We start from the raw sequence: 21,747 nt of genomic DNA, 5'->3' as shown, positions 1-21,747 counted from the left end.
GTATGTAAGGACCTCAGAAAGAAAGGAGGAATCTAACGTCTCAAAAATGCCTGCTGTACAAGCAGAGTGACTGGTCCTGTCCCATTAGAACCAGACTTTGTGTGCCAAATTTGATTTATTTCCCTTCTATGCAGCATCGAGTAATACAGGAGGATTGTTTTCAGTAGCTGTTAGAGTCATAGAATCATCAAGGTTAAAAAGACTGCTAAGATCACCAAGACCAACCATGGCCCCTCACCACCACACCGCCAGCCACGTCCCTCAGTGCCCCCTCTACCCTGGCACGCCAAGTGACAAGAAGTGGAATCCCACACATTTCCCATTTGGAAGCTCAACCCAAATGGTGCCACCTCCATTCTCATCTATGCCAAACGGTATTTTTAAGTCATGTAAAACAGATCTGGATTGAATTGCGTCACTGAACCCCAATTTTTGTGCCAGAGGTTCAATCCGAGCATCAGAGTCATTTTGCAGCTATTGGCAAGTCTTCCTTTCCCTGGCCTTGCTATGCTTTCTGAACAGGCAGTGGCTAATTAAACAAGGTCATCTGTCCAACCTCAGGTGGCAGAGCTGGTGGCATCTCCTGGTTGTGCAGGTTGAATGGTATGTGCCATCCCATGTTGTGCAAGCTTTTATTCTAAAAGCCAAGTCACCCATGTAACAAGCCAGCCTGAAGCAAGAGTGAGGGATGTTTCGTGAGCTCAAAGTCACCCCATGCAGCTCTACCCAGGAGACTCAAAGACCTCCCACTGCCAGCACCTTCAGTTAGAAGACCTCTACGTTGGCATCCACCACAGCTCTGGTGCATTTTGCAATGGAAGAACTCATTGCATTGGTTACATCAGGAATCTTTAGCATCCAAAGTTAATTTTCAGACTGTTGTACACCCTGAAATATCTCTGTGCACGTTTTTTATTTTCCTGCATTTGCAGGGGCCTTGAATTGAGCTTGCTGCATCACACTCTGGCAGCGGACAGCGTTCTTGGTGATGTGCAGTTTGAATCTGTTCAGTAGATCTTGGGGTTTCATAAGAAGCTTTGAACTTTGGCCCATCAGCTTCTTCTGGGGAAGGGCAGAACCATTTCGAGGATATCAGTGCAGAGTTGAACTGAGATATTCTGTTTGTCCAAATTTTCATTTTCTTTCTACTGGCCGTAGTCAGTCACAATGGCAAGCAGGAGTTTGAAGGTAATGGGCTGCACAGTTGGAGGGAAGAGATTCTTACTGGGTTTTCCTTGGCAGAAGCACATCAGACTGCTCTTCCTAAATGACCTGTGATGATGTAGCAAAGCTGTCCAAGTGGGACTGTTTGTTCTGAAGGCATCTTAACAGAACCAGGATCCTTGGGATGTTTGATTCTGTGATTTGTTCTGATCCTCACCACGTCAGATCGTCTTGTGACATTGGACAAGCGACTTAAAATTGATCTATTTGGATCCAACAGGATCTTTGGTTGTTTGTTTTTTGTATGACTAAATGAAATCACAGTGTATTTGCAGAGATCTCTTAAAAAAGAGTTGTCTTTCTGTGAGCCAGCAGAAAACAGGCACAGAAGCATTACAGTTGGTGCTCACACAAGCTGCTCACTATTAAAATTCCTGTGCCCCACAGACGAACAAGAGGCCTTGAACTCCATCATGAAGGACCTGGTAGCACTCCAGATGAGTCGGCGTCACAGACTGACTGGATTTGATACCATGAAGAATAAAGACACCTCTCACTCCAACAAACAGGTAATAGGATGTTTGATGGGTGCTTGGAATCGGTACCTGGAGGCAGAAGGGACAGAGCAGGCTGACAGTGGGCCTGCTGACTGCATGCTGCCGTGTGCTTTTAGCATTACAAGTGAACAATCCCTACTCTTGCTCAGGTGTTGCCAGCATGGTAGCTTTGTTCATTTATTTACCTCTGTGGCCTAAGGAAGGTGCAGTTTGGGTGTTTTGCAATGTCTCTGTTCCATCTTCCTCCCACGTGCGTTTCTGATGGGTTTTGGTCTGTGTAGATTAGCTAAGAAGTTTAACAAGTGGTTTTCTGATCTGTGCTGCCTTTTTATTGAAGAGACTTTTTCTTCTTATTCTTAAAGAAAAAGCACAATGCCAGCAGTCCACCCCTCTTGGGCAGCCCTGCAATAACAAACCAGTGTGCCTCTGCAGTGGAAGAAAAAAAAATTCCGGTAAGAAAGTTTGCTTCTTATTCAATATCAGTGATTATAAATTAGGAACATGTTCTAAAATTGTGTGTGGCAACCTTTACAGGATTCACTTCAGTAGATGTCAGGGCCAGGAGAGCTTTTCTTTACTGACTGTCGTGATACAGTAGTAGCATGTGGTTCTCTCTGGAGTGAAAATAATGCTTAAACTCAGAAGGAAGCAGAGAACTGAGAGGCAGTAATGATGAAAAGGAAACAAGTATTTCAACTTGTGATTCAACAGAGGGTCACTGCAGGTTAAAGCTGCGTAAAGCAATCTGTTGGATAATGAACTAATGTCTCATCTTCACATGAGTCAGACTGCGTACGAATACAGAATGAGGAGCCTGATAAAAGTGAGTCAGACTGAAGTTGATTCAAGAACAGCGAAGGGGATTCTCTGGGAAGCCTGGCTTTAGTTAAGGTGTAATAAATCTTGCCTCTGTGAAAAAGGAAGCAGCTCTTTACAGGTGTCTGAATAGAGACAGCATCCTCCTCAACGCTGAGGATTGGCTGGAGTTACCAGATATGTGTCACGTGAAGAGAGAAATGAAAGTAGCCCTTATGTGAGTATGGGGATGCAAAATCTATTTTCCAAATGAAATACTTGTCCCAAGGTAATAAGTGGCAGCATCAATACTTCAAAGCTTATTTGGATTTATTTTACGTTTCTCTACAAAAAACAGTCTGTTGTAAACTATTACATTTTCTTTCTGGTAGAAAGACAAGGCAGACTAGTCCAGCTCTGGCACTATATGCTGCATATTGTTTGAACGAAATACTTCAATTTCAAATCAACAGCTTCAGTCAGGAAGTGTTTGTCCAGTAGTGTCTTAAAGAATTAAGTTAGCTGCAGTTGGATTCAGGTTAACACGAGAAGCTGACTGTGTCAGTAGACTTACTGTTTCCAGTTACGTACTTATTACAGGCTTAAACTTGCTGGAGCAGGCTGTAAAGTACGTGTCTGTCTCTTCCTTGTGCTTTGTCTGCTCGTAATCTTTTTGTTCAGCTGAGATCTGGGATTTCCTCGAGTGTGCTGGACAAATCCACAGACACAGCAGTACGGAGCCCTTTCCAAGTCATGTTGAAATGTAAATTCAGGGAAGTCTTAAATCAAAATCTGTAATCAGTCTTTCTGATGGCACACCACAGAACTGGAATACTAAAACCCCAAACTTGGATTTGTTTTCTTGCTCATCTCTTAGGATAGGTTATGGGAGTCGCTTCAAAGAGCAGTTTGTATGGGGGATAGGTTCCCCATGCTTCCAAAGGAAACACACAGTGCTGGACATTTAACTATTCCAGGTTCTCTCTGAAATGTAAACACTAAGATCGCTTCAAATTCCTCTCCTTAGGTCTTAGGAAAGTGAACACGAATGGCCGGTGTGTGATGCTTCTGGAAAGCATGATCAGAAGATAGATGCCAAATTTTGTCAGTCCCCATGATCACTTTTTTCCCCTTTGTTACAGATGACAGGTTTGAAAGGATGCAGTGAGGTGAGGAAGATATTTTAGTTTGTTCAGATAGCAGCAAGTTGAGGAACGGTTTCTGTAGAGCCCTGAAGAGCTTTTAGTGCTGCCTAATCTTGACTAGCAAGAATTTTGTCACTTAGCTGTTTCATAACCTAAAACTCCTCTTGAGGTCAGAAATTTAATCTATAAAATGACTGTCATTTAATTTCATCCAAACAGATCCATTTAGTTCACTTAGACCAGACTACTTCAAATAGTGCAGAGGAAGATAATTGAGAGCCTTCCTTCCCAGATAATCCTATTACAGGGGGATCATTCCTCCCTCCAGAAAAGGATGTTTCATCAGTAGTTGACTGGTGGGCATCATTTGCAGCTTTTCATTCCTACGCTGCTGCGTTTTTCCTTCACTGTTCAATTAAAACGACCTGTCTAAAATTTGCTTCATTTTGCTGTCTTTCTTCCCACACCTGAAAAAATGTCCTTGGTAGAGTTGATGTGCAAATTAGGCACCTGCAGGTTCTTGTTGCTCTGAGTGGGGAGCTCGTTTGTCACCATCCCTTACGTACCTGTGGTGCTGCAGGAATGCTGTGTGCTGGCACTAATTGCATAGGTCCCTTTGAACTGCATTCTTGACCACCAGGCCTGCCAGATATTTCCTCTCACTGAAGAGCATTTCCTGGCCACGTTTGTTTTGAAGTTCCTAGATGTGTGATTGCCTATTGTCTGAGGCTTTCACAGATGGCTTCATCCACCCCGATCACACAAATCGTGCAGCAGAAATTATGGAGTCTTACCAGAGCAGATTTTTCCCTTTTGTTTTGATCTTTGCGGCCTAAATTGGGATCTGAACGTTGAGCTCCAGAGTTGAAAGTTCAGCAGGTTGACCCTTCCGTGTCATGCAGCATCTTCTGAGTTTGCAGGGAAATGCCCAGGTCGTGCAGTTGTTTTTAACCATCTGCCAGAGAGGAGTGACGTCCCCTTTGCACTCTCAAAGTGACTCTCAGAGGTTTGCTTATTTGTAACATCGCTGAGCCAGGAGCTGAGTTTTAGCAAAAGCAGAGACTGGCTGCAATGTGAAGAATGTCATCTATTCCCTGCATGTGTCTCCTTTCTGCCATGACAAAAAACAACCCACATCTTGAGACTTCACAAAGAAAATGAGCTTCAGTTCAGCTGAATGTGCAGATGGATGGTATTGCAGGCTTTTGTCACACAGTGTTTAAGAGAGATTAATTTTCCTTATCACTAAAATACATCTGTGTCTTCCATAGGACAATGATAAAAATTGCAATTTAGTTTTTACCCCTTTCCTTCTCTTTCTCCCTTAGCAATTTCTCCATTCCTCATGGTGCTGTGTTCACATCTCATCCTCTTAAGTGTCCGCCATCTACTTCAGCTTCCATGCAGAAAGTGGCCACGTTTGCTGTGTTCTGGTTCACCTTCTGAGGAGTCCCTGCCTGCTGCTATCACCTGCTTTGTGTTTGGGCCTTAAAACCATCATGTGGGCCATTCATTTGCTTTACTTTTTGTTGGTCAGAGTTTCATTGTGAACTAACCTCTCGTTCTTTCTTTTATACAGAATGATGTAAGGATAAAGTTTGAATATAATGGGGAAAGACGGTAAGTCTGTCTTCACTTCTTTCCTTGTTTCCTTGTTATTTCCTTTGATATTTGGTTTTCAGATACTTTCTATTGTCCAAAAAAAAAAAAAAAATCAGCTAAATTAGCACTTTCTGTGTTTACAATATTGTTTCTAGGGAGTAAAATTCAGCTCTCTGTGGTTGTTCATGAGGTTTTCTTAGTGAAGAATGAAGGGATGTTCCTGATTTAGTGCATCATGTGAAACCTTGGCTGCTAGAAAATGTTTGGAAATGAAACAAAGCAATCAACAGTGTTAATAAGCACTTAAAGCTTTCCCCTCTTGTTCATAGTTTGTTGTTCATGGTCAGCCTTCAGTGTGAAGCATTCTCCTTGATGAGTGCAGTTTGGAGCATGATGCCAGAGCTTGTTAAAGCTCACTGCATTGGAGCAAGCGATGGGGTGCAAATATTATATCAGTGGGAAGATTTAATGATCACCTGGAGATTTCAGAGGTTGGCCTCAAAAAGCCACTGACTTTTTCCCTATTGGAGGAGAGCTTTATCAAATGTGGGTATTTTTCTTAAAACAGGAGAGCAGAGGCGTTTCTCTGTGGGTAAAGCAGACAATAAAGAACAATTTGTAAACTTCTCCTTAAATAATGGAGCATAATGGATTCTGTGGCTTACAGAAAAGAAGAAGAAAATTGGTGCTCAAGAGGAGCATTTTAAAAGTGCCTCTGCCAGCCCATTGCTCAGCACTGCAGTGATGGAGGCACTGTGTGGCTGCACGGCTCCCCATGCTGCTGTGTTGTGACAAGGCAACTCGGAAACTCGTCACCACTGTCCTGTCATCTTCTGACATCTTCTGTGTCTTCTGCCAGGGCACATTTAAGATGGCTTAGAGCTCAGGGGAGAAGAAAGCTTTTTCTTCGAGTGATGTTAAAATGAAAAGGTTGATTGTGCATTAGTCTAATTATGCAGCTACGCTTCCCCGAATTCCCCATTCCCAGAGTGGTATGCAGTTACAGACAGCAAGCTTGCACCGAGAATGTGAGTGTGTGTGCTTGGTTTCAGAGGAGCTGCCAGATCTGACCACAAATATTTAAGGTGGTCAGGCAGGAATGGGCTCCTTAAACCCTGCAGTCCAGGATTTTGTGTTAGAAGAGCGCATAGAGTTTTTTAAACTAATAGAATTTGTGGCACCTGAGAACAGCTCTGCTTTTTAATGCCTTGAGTGTAGAATGGAAGCCTTTATAAGGGACTTCAGTCCAGCTGAGAGCTAAATTATGGTGCCAGAGTACTGTAATTTCATGGATGGGTTTCTTACTAATATGTAGAAAATGTTATTGTGGGCTGCTTTTTTAGCAGGGACAATTATTGCTAGATTGCTGGATGTTGTAGGTCTGGTGGCAAGATGAACCCTTCCTGGGCAGGGAAAATCAACTAACACTACAGCTATTTAGAACAAAAGCTGCATGCAGTGCAAGGCTACTGAGTGCTGACAAAGCGTGCTGGGCAAATGGAATGCTTAATTTTGGAAATTAAGCATTTTGGAAGGAGATGGCGAGGCAGAAGAGCTTGTAGGCAGAAGAGCTCCAAGGCAGAAGAGCTCCAAGGCAGAAGCACTGACGACCATCTGGATGTGGTGCATGGACTGATTAATAATAAGGTCCTGAGCATTGGACATCACTGGTTTGCTGAAATGAAATCTAATGGGTCGTAAGCTGGAGTTACCATTCAATCCTCCAGTTCTTGACCCAGCGTATTTTATTTACTGGGTATTCTTCTAGGAGAGAGAAAATAATCTTTTTCTATGACTGTCAAGGTAGCAACTTTCAGAGCACTTGGCAACTTCCTACAGCAGGACGTTCCAGCAAAATAAGCAGTTTTAGAAGCTTTCCTGGTACTTCATTTTACTACTTAGCCTAAAGCATTATAGTTTTTATTCCTATGTAGGCAAAACAGTAATAAATACCTGGCAAAGAAAGCTCTGCTACCGTTTTCTGGAAAGCATGCCTGTGCCATGGTGTTCATCAGGGTTTCCTAGGGCAGCTGTGCCTGTTGCCATTGTGGGTTCCTTGAGGCCATTGTAGATTAGGACACGGAGCCATTCAGCTGGCTAGGAAATGGCTGAGTGTTAGGACTGGGATGTGAGTGGGCTGCGAGGTCTGGGCTGAGAGCAAGCAATCAGAGAATCAGGGAATGAGGGCATTCAGAGGCCTCTGTGTCCTCCTCCCGATGCCTGCTGTCAGGAGCTCAGCACTGACTTGCTGTGGGAAAGTTTGTTGAAACCTTTCAGTTGGAACACGTTTTGGAAAATACAAGGAAGTGTTTTTAGTTCAGGTATCAGAGTATTTAAATCAAAACATTCCTTTGTTTTTTTGGGCCTTCTGCTGCTTTTATTGCAACTCTCACTAAATTTATTTGCTTGTGTTTACTGCTTGAGGCGGTGTGCTTTAAGCCAACATACATAGCACGTTTGTATCCTCTTCCATGGAAGAAATGGATTCAGTAAAGGATATTTTTCTCTCCAGGAACAAAGGCATTCTATTACAAAGTTGAATAAATCTGAGATTGAATTCTGTGCTCTGACAAACCAACTGCAAATGCACCTCAGATCGAGAATCAGTGGGATTGGTTTGAATGATTCGGCCATCTAATTTGATTTCACTGTCAGATGCATGTCTGATCTGAGTGGTTTTTTTCTGTTCTTGTTTCAGAATTATCCCTTTTGTCCGTCCCGTGCGCTATGAAGATGTGCAACAGAAAGTGAAAACAGCCTTTGGGCAGCCTCTGGACCTCCACTACCTGAACAATGAGGTACAGAGCATCCTTGTCAGCATTCAGAACATGCAGCAGGCTCTCTGGGTGATGCCTCCTCTTTCCATCCCAGATTCTGTGCTCTTGAGGAAGACGTGCTGGTGCTGACAGAGCATCACATTGGTGTCAGTGTTGTACAGGCATCGTCTCCCTTCTTCCTGCTGGGGTTATTTGGGAGATGCTAATGGGGAGTTTGCATTTGTCTCTGAGGAGCTGGGTAGTTTGTGCAAAGAAGAGGAAGTATTTTAGGATTTCTCACTCATTTCCCTATTTTTTTGTTGTGGTTTTGCCCTTGCACTGTTAGAGACTGCATCCCTAACGAAGGAGATGCCAAACCTTATTCACCAGTAGAAGCTCAACAAAAATAAAAGTGGTTCCTCATTTTTAACAACATCCAAATTTTGGGTCATGAGTGGGGTAAGAACAGAGGGTGTCTGAGGAAAATTTCATGGCATTTTCCTGGCAAGTTTTAAATTCCTCTTTAATTCCCCTCTTTCAAAGTCTAAATCTTCCCTACATCAGTCTCTTAGGTGAAACCTAGCTTTCAGTTGATCGTTAGATCTGGATTCATGCATATTCTGAGAGTGCTGTCATCAGGGAGGCTGGGGCCTGACTCTGACTTCTTGGATAGCTGCCTAAGGGAAATTTGCACGGGGTCAACCACAGCTCTGATGGTGTGGAAGGAAAGCCCTGAACAAAAAGACATTGGGAGAGTATTGTGATGAAAGCTCAGTCAGAATCCTAGCTTATATTGTGGTTTTATTTTCATTTTTTATAGTTTCTTTACATTCCTCTTGTGGAAATAGAGTCATTTTTGCTGTCATTTCTAATGTCTTTTTGTTTGTTTGTTTTGCAGCTTTCTATTCCTTTGAAAAACCAAGATGACCTGGATAAAGCAGTAGATCTCTTAGACCGAAGCTCTAATGTGAAAAGCCTTAGAATATTACTGCTTTCTCAGGACAGAAACCATGTAGGTAACAGCTTCTATGACTGCAACAAAATGAAGGGCTTTACCCTCAAGTCTCTGACAAGCAGTAGTCTTAGCCAACAGGAATTAGTAAGACTGCTTTGCTTCACAGATATACACATGAATATATTTCTTCTCTTTGTTTTGACTTACCTCTAGGGTTTGTTCTGTGAGTTTTTTTGGGTTGTTGGTTTTTTTTTTGCTACTTACAGAAGGTGTTTAGGGACTGAAACACTAAAAGGAGATTTTCAAGCTGCAATTATGAAGGACGTTTTATGCAGAGAATCCAATGACTCTATGCAGAAAGCTTATAATGAGTCTGGATCATAGAGAGTTGTTGTTTTTTTTTAGTTTTGATTGATGACACAGTGTCAAAACTGCACATAATTAGCTTGTCTTTAAGAAAGCACAAGTTGTTCTTGATGACAAGCCATTAGCACTTCTATTCTGGATGGGAAGTCTCCTGATGACTTTTTTAGCTCTGTAGCTTACTGCTTTGGATCCAGTCTTACTGTTAGAAACTGAGTTGCTTTTAAGCTCATGATGGCACATAAGCACCTAAGATGGATTTGGTTGTGTCTTGATTCACTGTCCTGGCTCACAAGGGGCTGTGGCAGTGAGTTTCAATGTGGTTTGCACTTTTCAGCAGCAAAGACCATAACATGAGAAGTAGAGGAGTGAAAGTGTTTAGGTTTATTTGTTTTTTTCTTTTTGGAGTTAATGTCACACAGCATAATGCCAAAGGCTCTGATAACTGAGGTATTTTATTTGCAAATTATTAAATCCTTCTGCACAGTGTGACACAAAACACCACTCTGCCTTGAAAGCTCTGCTGATCGTGGCTTGTTGATCTGGAATGTACAGCTCTGTTCAGGATTGCAGGCTGTCAGCTCAGGCTCTTGGAATCATCACACCTGTAATTCATAGAGCTGTCAGAAGAATGATTTTTTTTTCATTTTCAACTTTTGAAATTGATAATCCGTGTTAATAGACAAATAAATGTCTCCAGGTGTATTAACAGCAGTTTCCCAAGTGTCTGGGTGCCAGAATCTGGAAGGGGCTGGGGGGGTGATGCAGTTCTTTGTCCTGTGCCCCTTCCCTGAGCATTTGTAACTGGCTGCTCCAAGGACAATGCTTGGCAAGAAGACCTTTGGTGTGACCTGATGCAGTCAGACTGCTCTGTGTTGTCAGGAAACGCTCTGCAAAAGGTGGCCTCTCCTTTTGGTATTACACAGCACAACAGTTCTTTTACAACCCTCTGAATTTCAGTATCTTAAGGCTGCTAACCAGATTTTACATGATACTGTCTAAACTTTACGTAAGCCACCAAAACTTTCCTACAATAAATGCTCAGCAAGTCTCATCCCTATAGCAGCCAGTAGCCTGTGCTGTGCTCATGTCCTTTCATTAGCTGTTTTTTCCCCTTTGGCTCACAGCAGAAACAAACAGTGAAGTCTTCACTAAGTGCCACTGTTTCCCCCTCTCCTCCGACTTCCTTTTCGTCTCTTAGTTGTCTGACAGGAGAGTCCTCCATGTGATAAAGCAAAAGCCCACAAGTCTGAAGGAGGATTCTTGGCTGCATGATCTCATCCCACTGAGAGAGCGGGAAGCATTATTTTTCCTGAAGTACAGGATGCAGATTTTGTTTTGGTTGTGCTTTTTCTTTTTCTGGGGATGGAAAGGTAATGCCCTGACTTTGGCACTAATATGTGTATAAACCATCTTAACTTTACAGCAGTAGCTGTGTGATTTGTACTGAGAGCCTGTGTTTGTGAACATTGTTTATATTAATTTCCTTGTGCCTCTTGCTGTGGCTCACGTGTGCTCTTCCTTTTCTCAAGAAACTCAATCCTTTGTCCTTTCTCTCTGTTTGGAAACTAATGGGAAGAACTGGCTGAGTTGAACACCCTGAGCACTAAAGCCAGACTGTCCACATAAGCAGTGTGACCTGTGCACCATATTCAGCTCCCATGTACTCCTGTACAATGTACTCATGACAAGAGTTTTTGCAATTTCATTCTGACTCCCTCCTCACCGAGTGCAAAAGGTTTTGCTTTTTGAATGAGCAGCAGTTCAGTGCTTTTTTGATGCGTGGTCTCACATCTCATTTGCCAGTCCTGTTCAAATGACGTGTCTCCTTTCACTGCTCTGTTTTGAATGAAATGAAGGCACCACAGAGAAAGGATCTTTAATTACATTATGTCTGTGTAGGTTCAGGAAAGGACGAAGAAAGCATTCACCTTGGTATCTTCAAACTCTTAAATTCTAGTATTTTTGCTTAGGCTCTCTGAGTAGTCACTGCACTTTTAACAATTGCAGGGTACCACGTTGGTGGGTAACTGCTTCTGAAAGTGCAAGATTCCCAATTTATCTATGCTGGCTGAAGAGGCTGGTAGAAATTGTAGGTTCGTCCATGATCTGAGCCCCTTCCCCATTGCTTTCACAGGTAGCTGCTAATGGGAGACAGCACTGAGACTTGTAAATCCTGTGTTTGGTTTCAGGCTGGAGGATAGTATGCTCTAGCTGTATGACTCCTGTTTCACAATGCAATTGCAAAGCTTCCTCTTTTGCTGCCTTTCTTGTTTGTGTCCTGTGAAATAATATGAAGTAATAAGCCATGAGGCTCTAGGACTGATTTTCAGCTGCTTTCTTGATACTAAACATAATGATGTTTTTAATCTATGGCCAGACTGTTTCAGCTCCACAGTATCATTTTATTTTGTTTTCATTTTACCCAACAGACCAGTTCTTCTCCCCATTCTGGACTGCCCAAACAAGTCAGGATTAAAACCTCCCAATCTGTGGGGGATGTGAACACACCTTACCAGCAGGCAGAGCCCCGAAGCAGGCACCTTTCTGTCAGTGAGTATTTCTGTCACTTTTTGGGGGGTGAAAATGTTCTTTTGGACAGTAGTATTTACTGTGTAGAGTTGATGAAAACCATGAGAAAATGAAAGGTCATTCTAGGACAAGGCAGTTCATGTTCAAAAGCTCCTAATACATTTGTAATAGAAAGTTTCAGAGTTCCTTGCTAAGCTGTTGAACAGCTGAGGAGCTGTTAAAGGGGATGTGCTAAAGCCAGATTCATTGAGGTTAGGAATTTGGAAAGCTTACGTGAGCCCGTGAAGCTTTTGTATTTAGATTGGCAATTTCACTTCATGAAATCTACATTTGATTTTTCTTTTCTTTTCTTTTCTTTTTTTTTGAACCTGTTCTTGTTCCTGGAATGAAGTGTTTTACTGGGAGCGCAGGAATTGCCACTGCTACCCACTGCCGACTTCCCTTACCTTCCACTTGTAATTACCACATCTGCAGCACACAGGGCAAATAGGACAGGTGACTGAGACAGCTGCACAGAAGAGAATGAAAGGAGTCAGTAGTATGTAATTCTGTCTCATTTCCTTTGTGCTTGTTAGCTTAGTGAGTTCAAGTTCAGTGGGAAGGTCCATGTAAGACTCCTGTAATGTAAATCTCACCCTGTAAGTTGACAGGCGTTGTCAGTTCTCTCTGACTGTGTGCATGATTTTGCAGGAAGAACTTTCTGACCATATGTGTGCACCTTACAGAACACAGGGTGCACCACGTAGTGCATGGGCTTAGAGCAGCCACGGGCATGCATTTTGATTTCCACTGTTTCCTGTGGTAGATTTGGCTGAGCTGCCTGATTTCTCTGTGGTATCTCGCTGTGTAACTGTGAAGCACTGTTGAAATCTGTGGTTGAAAGATGCACAAAGCTGTGATGGTTTTCTATGAAAAACTAAAATGCCTGAAGCTCCTGCAACTTCACGGTTTAGAATCATGGTGTGAGACCTCAGTAAGGTGTGAAGGAGCAAAAAGGTGGAGGGCAATAACAGGGATCTGAAGGCTAGAGCCTGAGGTGGTAGTGTGTGGAAATGACTTTTGCCTTGGAAGTGAGAAAAGCTGAAATTTGCTGGAAGCAGAAGCAGAGCGTGGTTGCATTTGTTAGAACAGCTATTTTAGGGCCTGTCAGACCCAGTGCTGCAGATGACAGGTGCTGCAAATCACGAGGGCAGTACTGGGAGCTGGGAATCTCAGAGCTGTTTTGTTTCCAAGTTCTACAGCAGCTCCCTCTATGGAGGAGGAGTACTTCAGTTTGATTAACTGTAACCTTCAGGCATGATCTTAACTGGATTTTGGATTGATGTTAGTGAAGCAGTCGTACTGTCAAATAACAAGTGCAGTTAAATTGGAGCCAGCAGTCTCTCTCCATGCTGGTGGCTCTAAATTCAAGTTGGATCCACGCTGCTGTGACCAATGCGTACTTGAGTGGAAGCTCAGTAGAGAAGGGCTTGAGAACTAAACCAGTCGTTCTCTGTTCTAGACTTGTCTAGCAAGTCTGCTTGCATCTTGTCTAGAGTCTGCCGATCCCCTTTTACACGGTTTACTCTTACGAAGTAGCAAACCAAATAGAGAAGTGCTGAAATGATCAGAAATACGTCTGAAACTGGTACAGAAAGGCTTTTCCCATCCATTATAGTCTGATGTTAATCTGCGTAAAAAGAGCAACATTCCTTGCTCCTATAAGGCAAGCAGTGGTATCCATGCTTGTCTGAACACCACGTTTCTTTTTTCAGACAGATTCAGTGCCAGAAGCATTTCATTTTTAAAAATCTTGTTCTTTTGTTGGCATGCTGAGGTATCCAAATAGTGACGCCAAAGCTAACAGACCGTACGGAGTGTCTGTCGTGGGTAAATGGTGTGGTAATAAGGGGCCTCTCCTGTGTCCCTGTTGCTCTCTCCTCTTATGCCAGCTAATGGACACTTTCTGATTAGCCTGTCATCAATTAAGAAGGCATTGGTTTTATTTTCTGAACATGTCGTGGTTCCAGGCTGCTGCCTTGGTAAGAGATCCAGAAGGGTTCCAGTTCTGTTGGAGGTCTGGTGGTAATTTGGCAGTAGCTCAGCCTTAAGTTAGTTCTTTCTTCCTCTTCTTTTCCTATCTTTAATTTTGGGGAAAGAATGTACTCCTGTTTTCTAGTGTTTCAAACAGAGATAATTCTCTATTCGTAACACATCATGAAATGAAAGCTGAGAGCAGCATTCAGCAGAAACTGTTTGCATGCAGAATATGTGTCTGTGTAGTTCCTGTCTTCTCAAGTGGACGGGCCTCGAGCCTGCTGTCACCAATCCGGGGGAAGTAAAGATAAGTTTTATTATGGAAAAAAAAAAAGAGAGAGAGAGAGAGAGAGAAAAAATAGTTGCTAAGCATTCTGGCAGCACTTGTGTTTTTTCCACTCGCTTCCTTTGATATACATTGATTTAGTGCCGACTTCCTTTTCCTGCCCAGCAATGGGGGCCTTTCCACAATAGCAGCTGAGCTGCTGCCAGCAGGACGTGGGCTTCCTTCAGCCGTGGCACTGGGTCGGAAGGAGTGAAAGTATGCTCCCATGCCTCAGTGCAGCCACACAGCACACTCTCCTGTTTATCTCCCCCCCAGTTGGTTTGTGCTGCCACGTGAGCCCTGCAGAGCTACTCGGAAAATCAGGTGGCAGCTCGGAGCTGCAGATTGCCTTTTTGCATGCAAACCACCTCGTGCACCCACAGCCGTGGCAGTGTGTTTTTTTCCTTTCATTCTGCCCTCTGAAAGGTGTATGCAAGGTTTGCAGTTTGCTACTGCCAGTGTTTGCCTTCACTCTTTATTATAATAATTTCTGTTGAAAATATTTTTCTTGGGAGAGTATTTGCTGATCCTTACCCATCTTTCACAGCACCTGAGTACACACACTTAATTAAAGACAGTGTTGTAAAGAGCACAGCTTGAGGGCTGATCTTCAAACTCTGCCTCTGACTTCACGGGTGACCTTGGGTAGGTTGGCTGGACCACAGAGTTTCTTGGAGCTCACATTTGAACTTGGTGGGAGCTGCAGGTGGATCCGTTGCTGCAGAAGAGGATTTTATATTCCTTCCTGTTTCTAGTGTGTCATCTTTGAGATCCACAAGGGAAAAACAAGCCCCAGGTGTTACATTTCTCTCACAACAGAATCTCCTTAGGCAGCACCAAAACAGATGAGTAAAATGTTTTTCTCATCTTTGGGCCTCTAAACACACAAAGCGTCCATCTAGCTATCTCATCTGATCAAGGGAAATTGCAGAGTTGATCTCCGTGTGTTCTCACCCAAGTTAGTCATGCTACTTCAATTTCACAGAATAAAACCAATTTTAGGGTTGTTTGCAAAGTTGACAGTCCTCCCATGGGATATTTTAATTTACAGTATCAGTATGATTAGCTCAGCTGATGATGACTATGAAAGAGAGTTCTGACACTCAAAGTAGATGATGAAGTTATAGCCAAGACAAAAGGCTTGTTGCTCTGACAAGTGATTTGGTTAGTGCATATGGGTGAAGTTCATGCCCCTGTTAGAAAGCCAGGAGTTTCTGAAGTCCTCTGCCTTCCCTGAGGTACTGAGCTTACGCCTGGAGGGTTGAGCAGAAGAGGTTAGAGATAGGTAACTGCTCTGTTAGGAGCTTTACCAGCAGTTTTCTTGTAGTGTCTTAAATGGTAGCACAAGTGCTCATTCAGTATTTTGTTTTTTTGCATCACACCTCCTGGTTCCACTTCTATCCATGCTATTATGCTCACTCCAGAGTTGCTGTAATCGTAGCTGCTGTAAGGTGCTGCTCATAGAGGCCTGGCGTCAGAGATGAATATTTGGATTTTGTGTACATGCATGCGTCGCCTCATTTCGGTAATCACCAAAGTCAGGCACATCCTTCTTTCTGGCCCAGGTTCCCAGAACACAGGCCGGAGTTCTCCACCTCCTGGGTACGTTCCTGAGAGGCAGCAGCGCATCGCTCGGCAGGGTTCCTACACCAGCATCAACAGTGAAGGCGAATTCATCCCCGAAACCAACGAGCAGTGTGTGAGTATGAACGTCAGGGTAAAGAAAAGTAAATCCAGCTGTTGAAGAGTTTGCTGCTGCTCTCTGGTCTCTGTTTTTCACTCCTAGAACATGCAGTAGCTGTTAGCAGCTGCTGTTGTTTCCTTGTTCATTTATCAGTGGATAGTGGGATTGAGTGCATTCTAAGCAAGTTGCACAGAATGGCCAGGGTTGGAAGGGACTTCAAGGATCTGAAGCTCCAACCCCCTGCCACATGCAGGGCCACCAACCTCCCCATTTCATAGCAGCCCAGGCTGCCCAGGGCCCCATCCAACCTGGCCTTGAACACCTGCAGGGATGGACGGGGCATCACAGCCTCTATGGGCAGCTGTTCCAGCACCTCACCACTCTCACAGCAAAGAACTTCCCCCTGACATCCAACCTCAATCTTCCCTCCCTCAACTTCAAACCATTTCCCCTTGTCCTGCTGTTATCTCCCTTTTCACAGAGTTGATTCCCCTCCTGTCTGTAGGCTCCCTTTAGGCACTGCAGGCTGCAATGAGGTCACCCCACAGCCTTCTTTTCTCCAGGCTGAACGAGCCCAGCTCCCTCAGCCTGTCTTTGTAAGGAGGTGCTCCAGTCCCCTGATCATCTTTGTGGCTCCTCTGGACCCTCTCCAGCAGCTCTCTGTCTTTTTTGTGCTGGAGGCTCTAGACCTGGACACAGTGCTGTAGATGGGGCCTCATAAGAGCAGAGTAGAGGGGGACAATCACCTCCCTGTCCCTGCTGGCCACCCCTCTGCTGATAGAAAGTTTGCTGGTGACACTAAGCTGAGTAGTGCAGTCGATGTAGTAGAAGGAAGGGATGCCATCCAAGGGGACATGGACAGACGTGAGCGGTTGGCCCACATGAGCCAAATGAATTTCAACAAAGCCAAGTGCAAGGTGTTCTACCTGAGGAAGGGAGGGCTCTAGGAGACCTCAGTGCAGCATTCCAGTACTTAAAGGGAGCTTATAAACAGGAGGGAGAATGACTTTTTACACAGGGAGATAGTGATTCTGCAAAAGGGAGTGGTTTTAAACCCAAAGAGGGAAGATTTAAGTTAGATGTTAGGAAGAATTTTTTTACCCAGAGTGTGAACAGGCACCAGAACAATTGCTCCAGAAAAGTTGTGGATGTCCCATCCCTAGAGATGTTGATTGGATGGGGCTCTGGTGGTGGCAGCCAGCTCACTGCAGGAGGTTGGAACTAGGTGATTTTTAATGTCCCTCCCAAGCCAAGCCATTCTGTGATTTACCATACATCAAGCTTGTTTTTAGATGTGTGCATTCAGTGCCTTTGTTGAGCTGCCAGCAGCAGTTGTCATGCACATTGGTCATTGTCTCCCCACCTCTGAATGAACCCTGCAGTGTTGGTGGTGTTACACATGTATGCTCAGGTTTCCTATTATCGGGCTCATGTTGACCCTCTTGCATTTGAAACTGCAGTTTCCATTCAGAAAAGTAGGAAGTAAGGCCAAAGGGCAGCTTGCAGGTGGAGACAGCAATGCAGTAGCACCAGCTGAGGCCTTCTGTTCCTGAAGTCACTTGGGATGGAACCCAGCACACTAGTTGATTTACTTTCGTTTTCACAGCAGAGTTCTTTATCACCTAAAGCAAAGCAGTGGCTCAAATTTGATACGTGCTTAACGGTTTATGTGGAAGATAGAGGAAAAATGTACATTCTAAATAGCTTCCCTCTTCGATTGGACATCCTCCAGGCAAGCAGTAGTAGACTCTAATCATCATGCACAGGCTCTTTTAGGCATCAGACTGATGTTGCCATGTGATTTTTTTCTGTTGCAGATGCTTGACCCTTTAAGCAGTGCTGAGAACTCGGTGTCAGGAAGCTGTCAGTCCTTGGACAGGTCAGCAGACAGGTACAAATGTATGGGCTGGTAGGAATTCATGGGCTTAAAGTCAATATGCCAGTTGTACTTATGCAAAAGTGTGTTTTCCATCTCAAATTTTCTTGGAGAGATCTAGGAAATTATTTCCTACCTACAGCCCAAAATATTTCTTAAAAAGAACTAACTGCATTTCAAGTTGGGTTTATTTTCTGGCAATGCTTTTGCCCAGCAAACTGGTGCTTGATTAGCTCTATGTTATAAATACAGAGTTCTGAAGTGTGCCGTTTGTGTGGAGCCTAGAGTCAGAGAACATCTGGCTTCAAGGTATTTAAATCATTGAGACAAGGCTCTACTTGTTCATTTAAAAAAAAAAAACAACAACCTATTCTAAGGTTACACAAATATATCATTACATTAAATTCCAGTGTTCTGCAAGATACTGTATTAATTCCAAAGATAAATGGGGAGTCTCTTTGCTGCTGCTGATAGTCTGATGGTTTAGATTTTCTCTTCCTTTCCTTTGCTGTTGCTGCTGCCCATCTCATGCAGGTATTGGGAATAGTGCTGCCTTCGAATATTTAAAGTGTGCATGTGAAAGGATATGAATTTTTAAGTGCTTCACATATAAAATTAACGATTTGAAATAACCTGAAATTCGTAAACTGAAATGTCCTACTTAGGTTTATATATGGGCCCCCCCTAAGAGAAGTGTTCTTTGTCAAAGACCAGTCACTTTCTCAGTCTGGGGAATCTAAAATCCACAGAATTGAATTTCCCCTCGTGCAGTCTTTGATTCTGTGAGGGAAGGAAGGGCCCTCACAACTGAAGCTGTTGGTGAGCAGCCATAGGTCCCATTAGCTTGAATAGCAACTGTGGCTTTCCAGCACGTGTAATTTAGGACTTCTGCAAGTTTTTACGATTTCCCAAGCTGATTCCTGTAGGTAGTGTGTGCCTTTATGTTGGATGCCTGAGCATCCTCCACATAGTTTATCGAGTCACAGAGACGCAGTTACAGTGTGTGAAGGAAAGAAGAATTCCAGATTGTTTCTTGTTGGGGTGGGTATCATCTGGGGAAGCTGCTGTTTTCCTTTGTGTAGTAGGAAAGGAATCTCGTGTGGGAGCCTAAAAGCTGTATAAGGCTCGCTCCATTTGCACTAGTTTACAAAAGATGCAGATAACGTGGCTCTGGCACAGACTGAGTTTGTGTCATCTCTTAAGAGTTGCTAAAGGCCTGCTGCCAAACGAGCAGCCGTAATTAGGCTTGCCTTGAGGAGTCCTGCTAATCAAGGAGTAGCATGAGGGATCAGTATTATCAGCAACATTTGTGGTTATGTTCATCTGCTGCTGGTAGAGAGAAAAGTGAACAGAAGTTTGCATGACAGGAACTCTTAGCCATCGTGTAAACTCATAGGACAACAGTCCTCATTCTCTGCTGCCCCATGAGCAATGTGCTACAGCCTGTATTCTGTTTCTCTCTTCCTCTTAGTTTTGGATTTAACCTTCCATGTTGCATGGCTGCAGAAAAAAGCACTGGGTCTCAAACCACAGGCAGAGAACCACTGATAAAGTGGCACAGATTGAACAGAAAGGATGACTTCCCACATTGGGAAACAGTCAGGGGCTCAGCCTGATTTTGTTTTAACATGAAATTATTGCAAGGACTCTGATGTGAGAATCAGTGCTACCGATGTGCAAATGTATTAGCTTGTGTTTTCAAGTCCTTGCAGGTTTCTCTGCAGTAGCTAGCAAAACTTACTCTTGCCTTCTTTCTTTAATAGTCCCTCATTTCGGAAGTCACGGATGTCAAGGGCACAAAGCTTTCCTGATAATAGACAGGAGTTCTCAGGTATGTCAGTGTCCAGTATGAAGAGCACTTGATCCAGACACGTTCTGCTGTCTGCTGGCTAGCCTCCAAGTTTGCTGCAATGATAAAAATGGAAGACCGGGGGATGCGTTGATTAAAAAACTCGGAGCTCATTTGTTTCTTACACCTTCCTAAAAATTCTGCTGCCACAGGAAAATTCTGTCCTTAGAAAACGGGTTCTTTTTGGAAGAGCCTCACTCCTCTTTTTGCATCGACTTTCAGACCGTGAGAATCAGATCTATGACAAAGCTGGGAAAGGTGGCACCTACCCGCGGCGCTACAACGTCTCCATGCAGCACAAGGACTACAATGACGGTGAGTTGTTTTCAGGCCTTCTTTTCCAGTCTTGAAAAAGAAACTGGAGCAATGGCAGCCTCCAGGGACAAGCACAACACCTAGCTGAAGAGCCTTGGAGTGCCCTGGGCCTTGCAGGTAGTGCTGGAGTTATTGCAACCATGCACAGTGCCACCTTTTCAAAGGGAAGATTTCTTTGTTTACTCTGGGCTTACTGCAGGCACCCAGGCTGATCAGTGAGTGGTGGGGTTGAGCAGTGCTCCAGTGTATTCCTACCTCAGGGATTCATCATGCTTCCTAGTTCACAATGCACATGTGCTTCTGAGTCTTTAAAATGAAGATACCAGCATTGTAGAGTCACGTCTCTGCTAATTGGCTTTATGGAAATTAATTTCTCCAGGTTCTATAAGGAGCACAAGTTCTCACAATCTTTGTCTGCGTTTTTTATTTGCAAGTCCAGGTATCTTGTCTAGAAAGTCATTCTGTTTGTGTGGTTGTTAGCAAACCTTGGTGTTTGTATGGTAGCTTGTAGACCAGATTTTTGCTGTGGAAGGCAAGTTCTGTTTAGGTTGACATGTAAGGCTGCTTGGAAGCAGTACTGCACTGAGTGCATTACAAAACATCTCCCTTCTGCTTTGGGGGAGTGGTCCAAAGCAGTGCTGAACATCAGATCCATTAGATTTATGTGTGCTGTCTGATCAGCAGTAGATTCTACTTCATGGGAAAAGAACAAAACTTTTTTTTCTATTACTTCTCTTCACTGCTTACCTTCTGGCCATTGCTATCCAGTTGTAAGGATGTCATTTAGAGATGTTACTGTTCTTCTCCAGGTCGGCGGACGTTTCCCCGGATACGGCGTCACCAAGGGAATCTTTTCACTCTGGTACCTTCAAGTCGTTCCTTAAGCACCAATGGGGAAAACCTGGGCCTGGCATTGCAGTACCTGGACTCCCGGGGGCGCCTGCGGAGTGCTGACAGTGAAAATGCCCTTGCTGTGCAGGAGAGGAACATTCCCACTAAATGTAAGTGATCACCTTGATGCTGGAGGAAGGCTGCTGGGCCTACGGGCAAGAAAGTCTGCTAGAGATTAACTCCAGATCCAATTTGATCGTAGCTGGATTTTTAAGAAGCCATTCCAAACCACACAGTCGTGTGGCTCTGTTTTAAGACCAGTCTGACTCACTTTTGAGAGGTCTTTTATTTTTTTCCTCAGTTGAGTTCGTTTAGAAGCTGGTGGTAATCCTTGGTCTAGCAATGTCCAGGAAGGCAAGTACTGCTATTGAAGCTTGTCTAGATCTGTGTAACCAAGCTGTTTTCTGCTACTTCCTACTTTGGTTGTAAGATTTAACAAATCGTATTACAGCTCACAGTAATGTGAGCGTGTAAGAAAGATTTTGGGAGTTGATTGTGCTTGAAATAGTTGTCAGGTAAGAATATGTAGTCTTGCACTGGGAACTGGCCTCTCCTCTAGAAAACACTGGAAATTCAGCTAGGAGATAAAAAGGTGTAAGTTGATTGATCTAGATGGCATATGGGATTCTTAAAACTGCCAGACAAACTTATTTTGTGAATACATTAACATTTATAGTCAAGATTGCATATTGCAGTTACTTTACTAGTTAAGGACTGTATTTATTTCACTCGCTCCTTGGTAAAAAGATTTGCTTCTATGTTAATAACATGCCTAAGTTGCTGTTTGGGGATCTTTAAGTTATTAAAAAATAATAATAAAAGAAAGAAATAGGGCATAAGTCATTACTAATGAACTTGAGCCATTCCGTACAGTAATTTAAAGATCAAAATAAAGACATAAAGCCAGCAGAATAAGCAACAC

At 43.5% G+C, this 21,747-nt stretch overlaps 1 protein-coding gene across 1 annotated transcript in view; it reads left to right on the top strand.

The window, feature by feature from the left end:
• The first annotated feature begins 1,167 nt into the window (after window positions 1-1,167).
• The window catches only part of MAP3K3 (mitogen-activated protein kinase kinase kinase 3), a 33,115-nt gene continuing 12,535 nt past the window's right edge, over window positions 1,168-21,747 (top strand). The window contains exons 1-12 of the mRNA XM_042836080.1: window positions 1,168-1,188; window positions 1,500-1,733; window positions 2,084-2,173; window positions 5,241-5,281; window positions 7,962-8,061; window positions 8,918-9,031; window positions 11,770-11,890; window positions 15,776-15,909; window positions 17,712-17,785; window positions 19,534-19,601; window positions 19,842-19,934; window positions 20,744-20,935. Of these exons, the coding sequence (XP_042692014.1) occupies window positions 1,168-1,188; window positions 1,500-1,733; window positions 2,084-2,173; window positions 5,241-5,281; window positions 7,962-8,061; window positions 8,918-9,031; window positions 11,770-11,890; window positions 15,776-15,909; window positions 17,712-17,785; window positions 19,534-19,601; window positions 19,842-19,934; window positions 20,744-20,935 (1,282 nt within the window). The remainder of the gene's footprint in view (window positions 1,189-1,499; window positions 1,734-2,083; window positions 2,174-5,240; window positions 5,282-7,961; window positions 8,062-8,917; window positions 9,032-11,769; window positions 11,891-15,775; window positions 15,910-17,711; window positions 17,786-19,533; window positions 19,602-19,841; window positions 19,935-20,743; window positions 20,936-21,747) is intronic.

This window comes from Centrocercus urophasianus, unplaced genomic scaffold, assembly GCF_019232065.1.
Source record: "Centrocercus urophasianus isolate 14NV4802_14NV808 unplaced genomic scaffold, USGS_Curo_1.0 seq_57, whole genome shotgun sequence".
In the NCBI taxonomy this organism is placed as follows: domain Eukaryota; kingdom Metazoa; phylum Chordata; class Aves; order Galliformes; family Phasianidae; genus Centrocercus; species Centrocercus urophasianus.
This window is presented reverse-complemented; position numbering and strand designations above follow the sequence as displayed.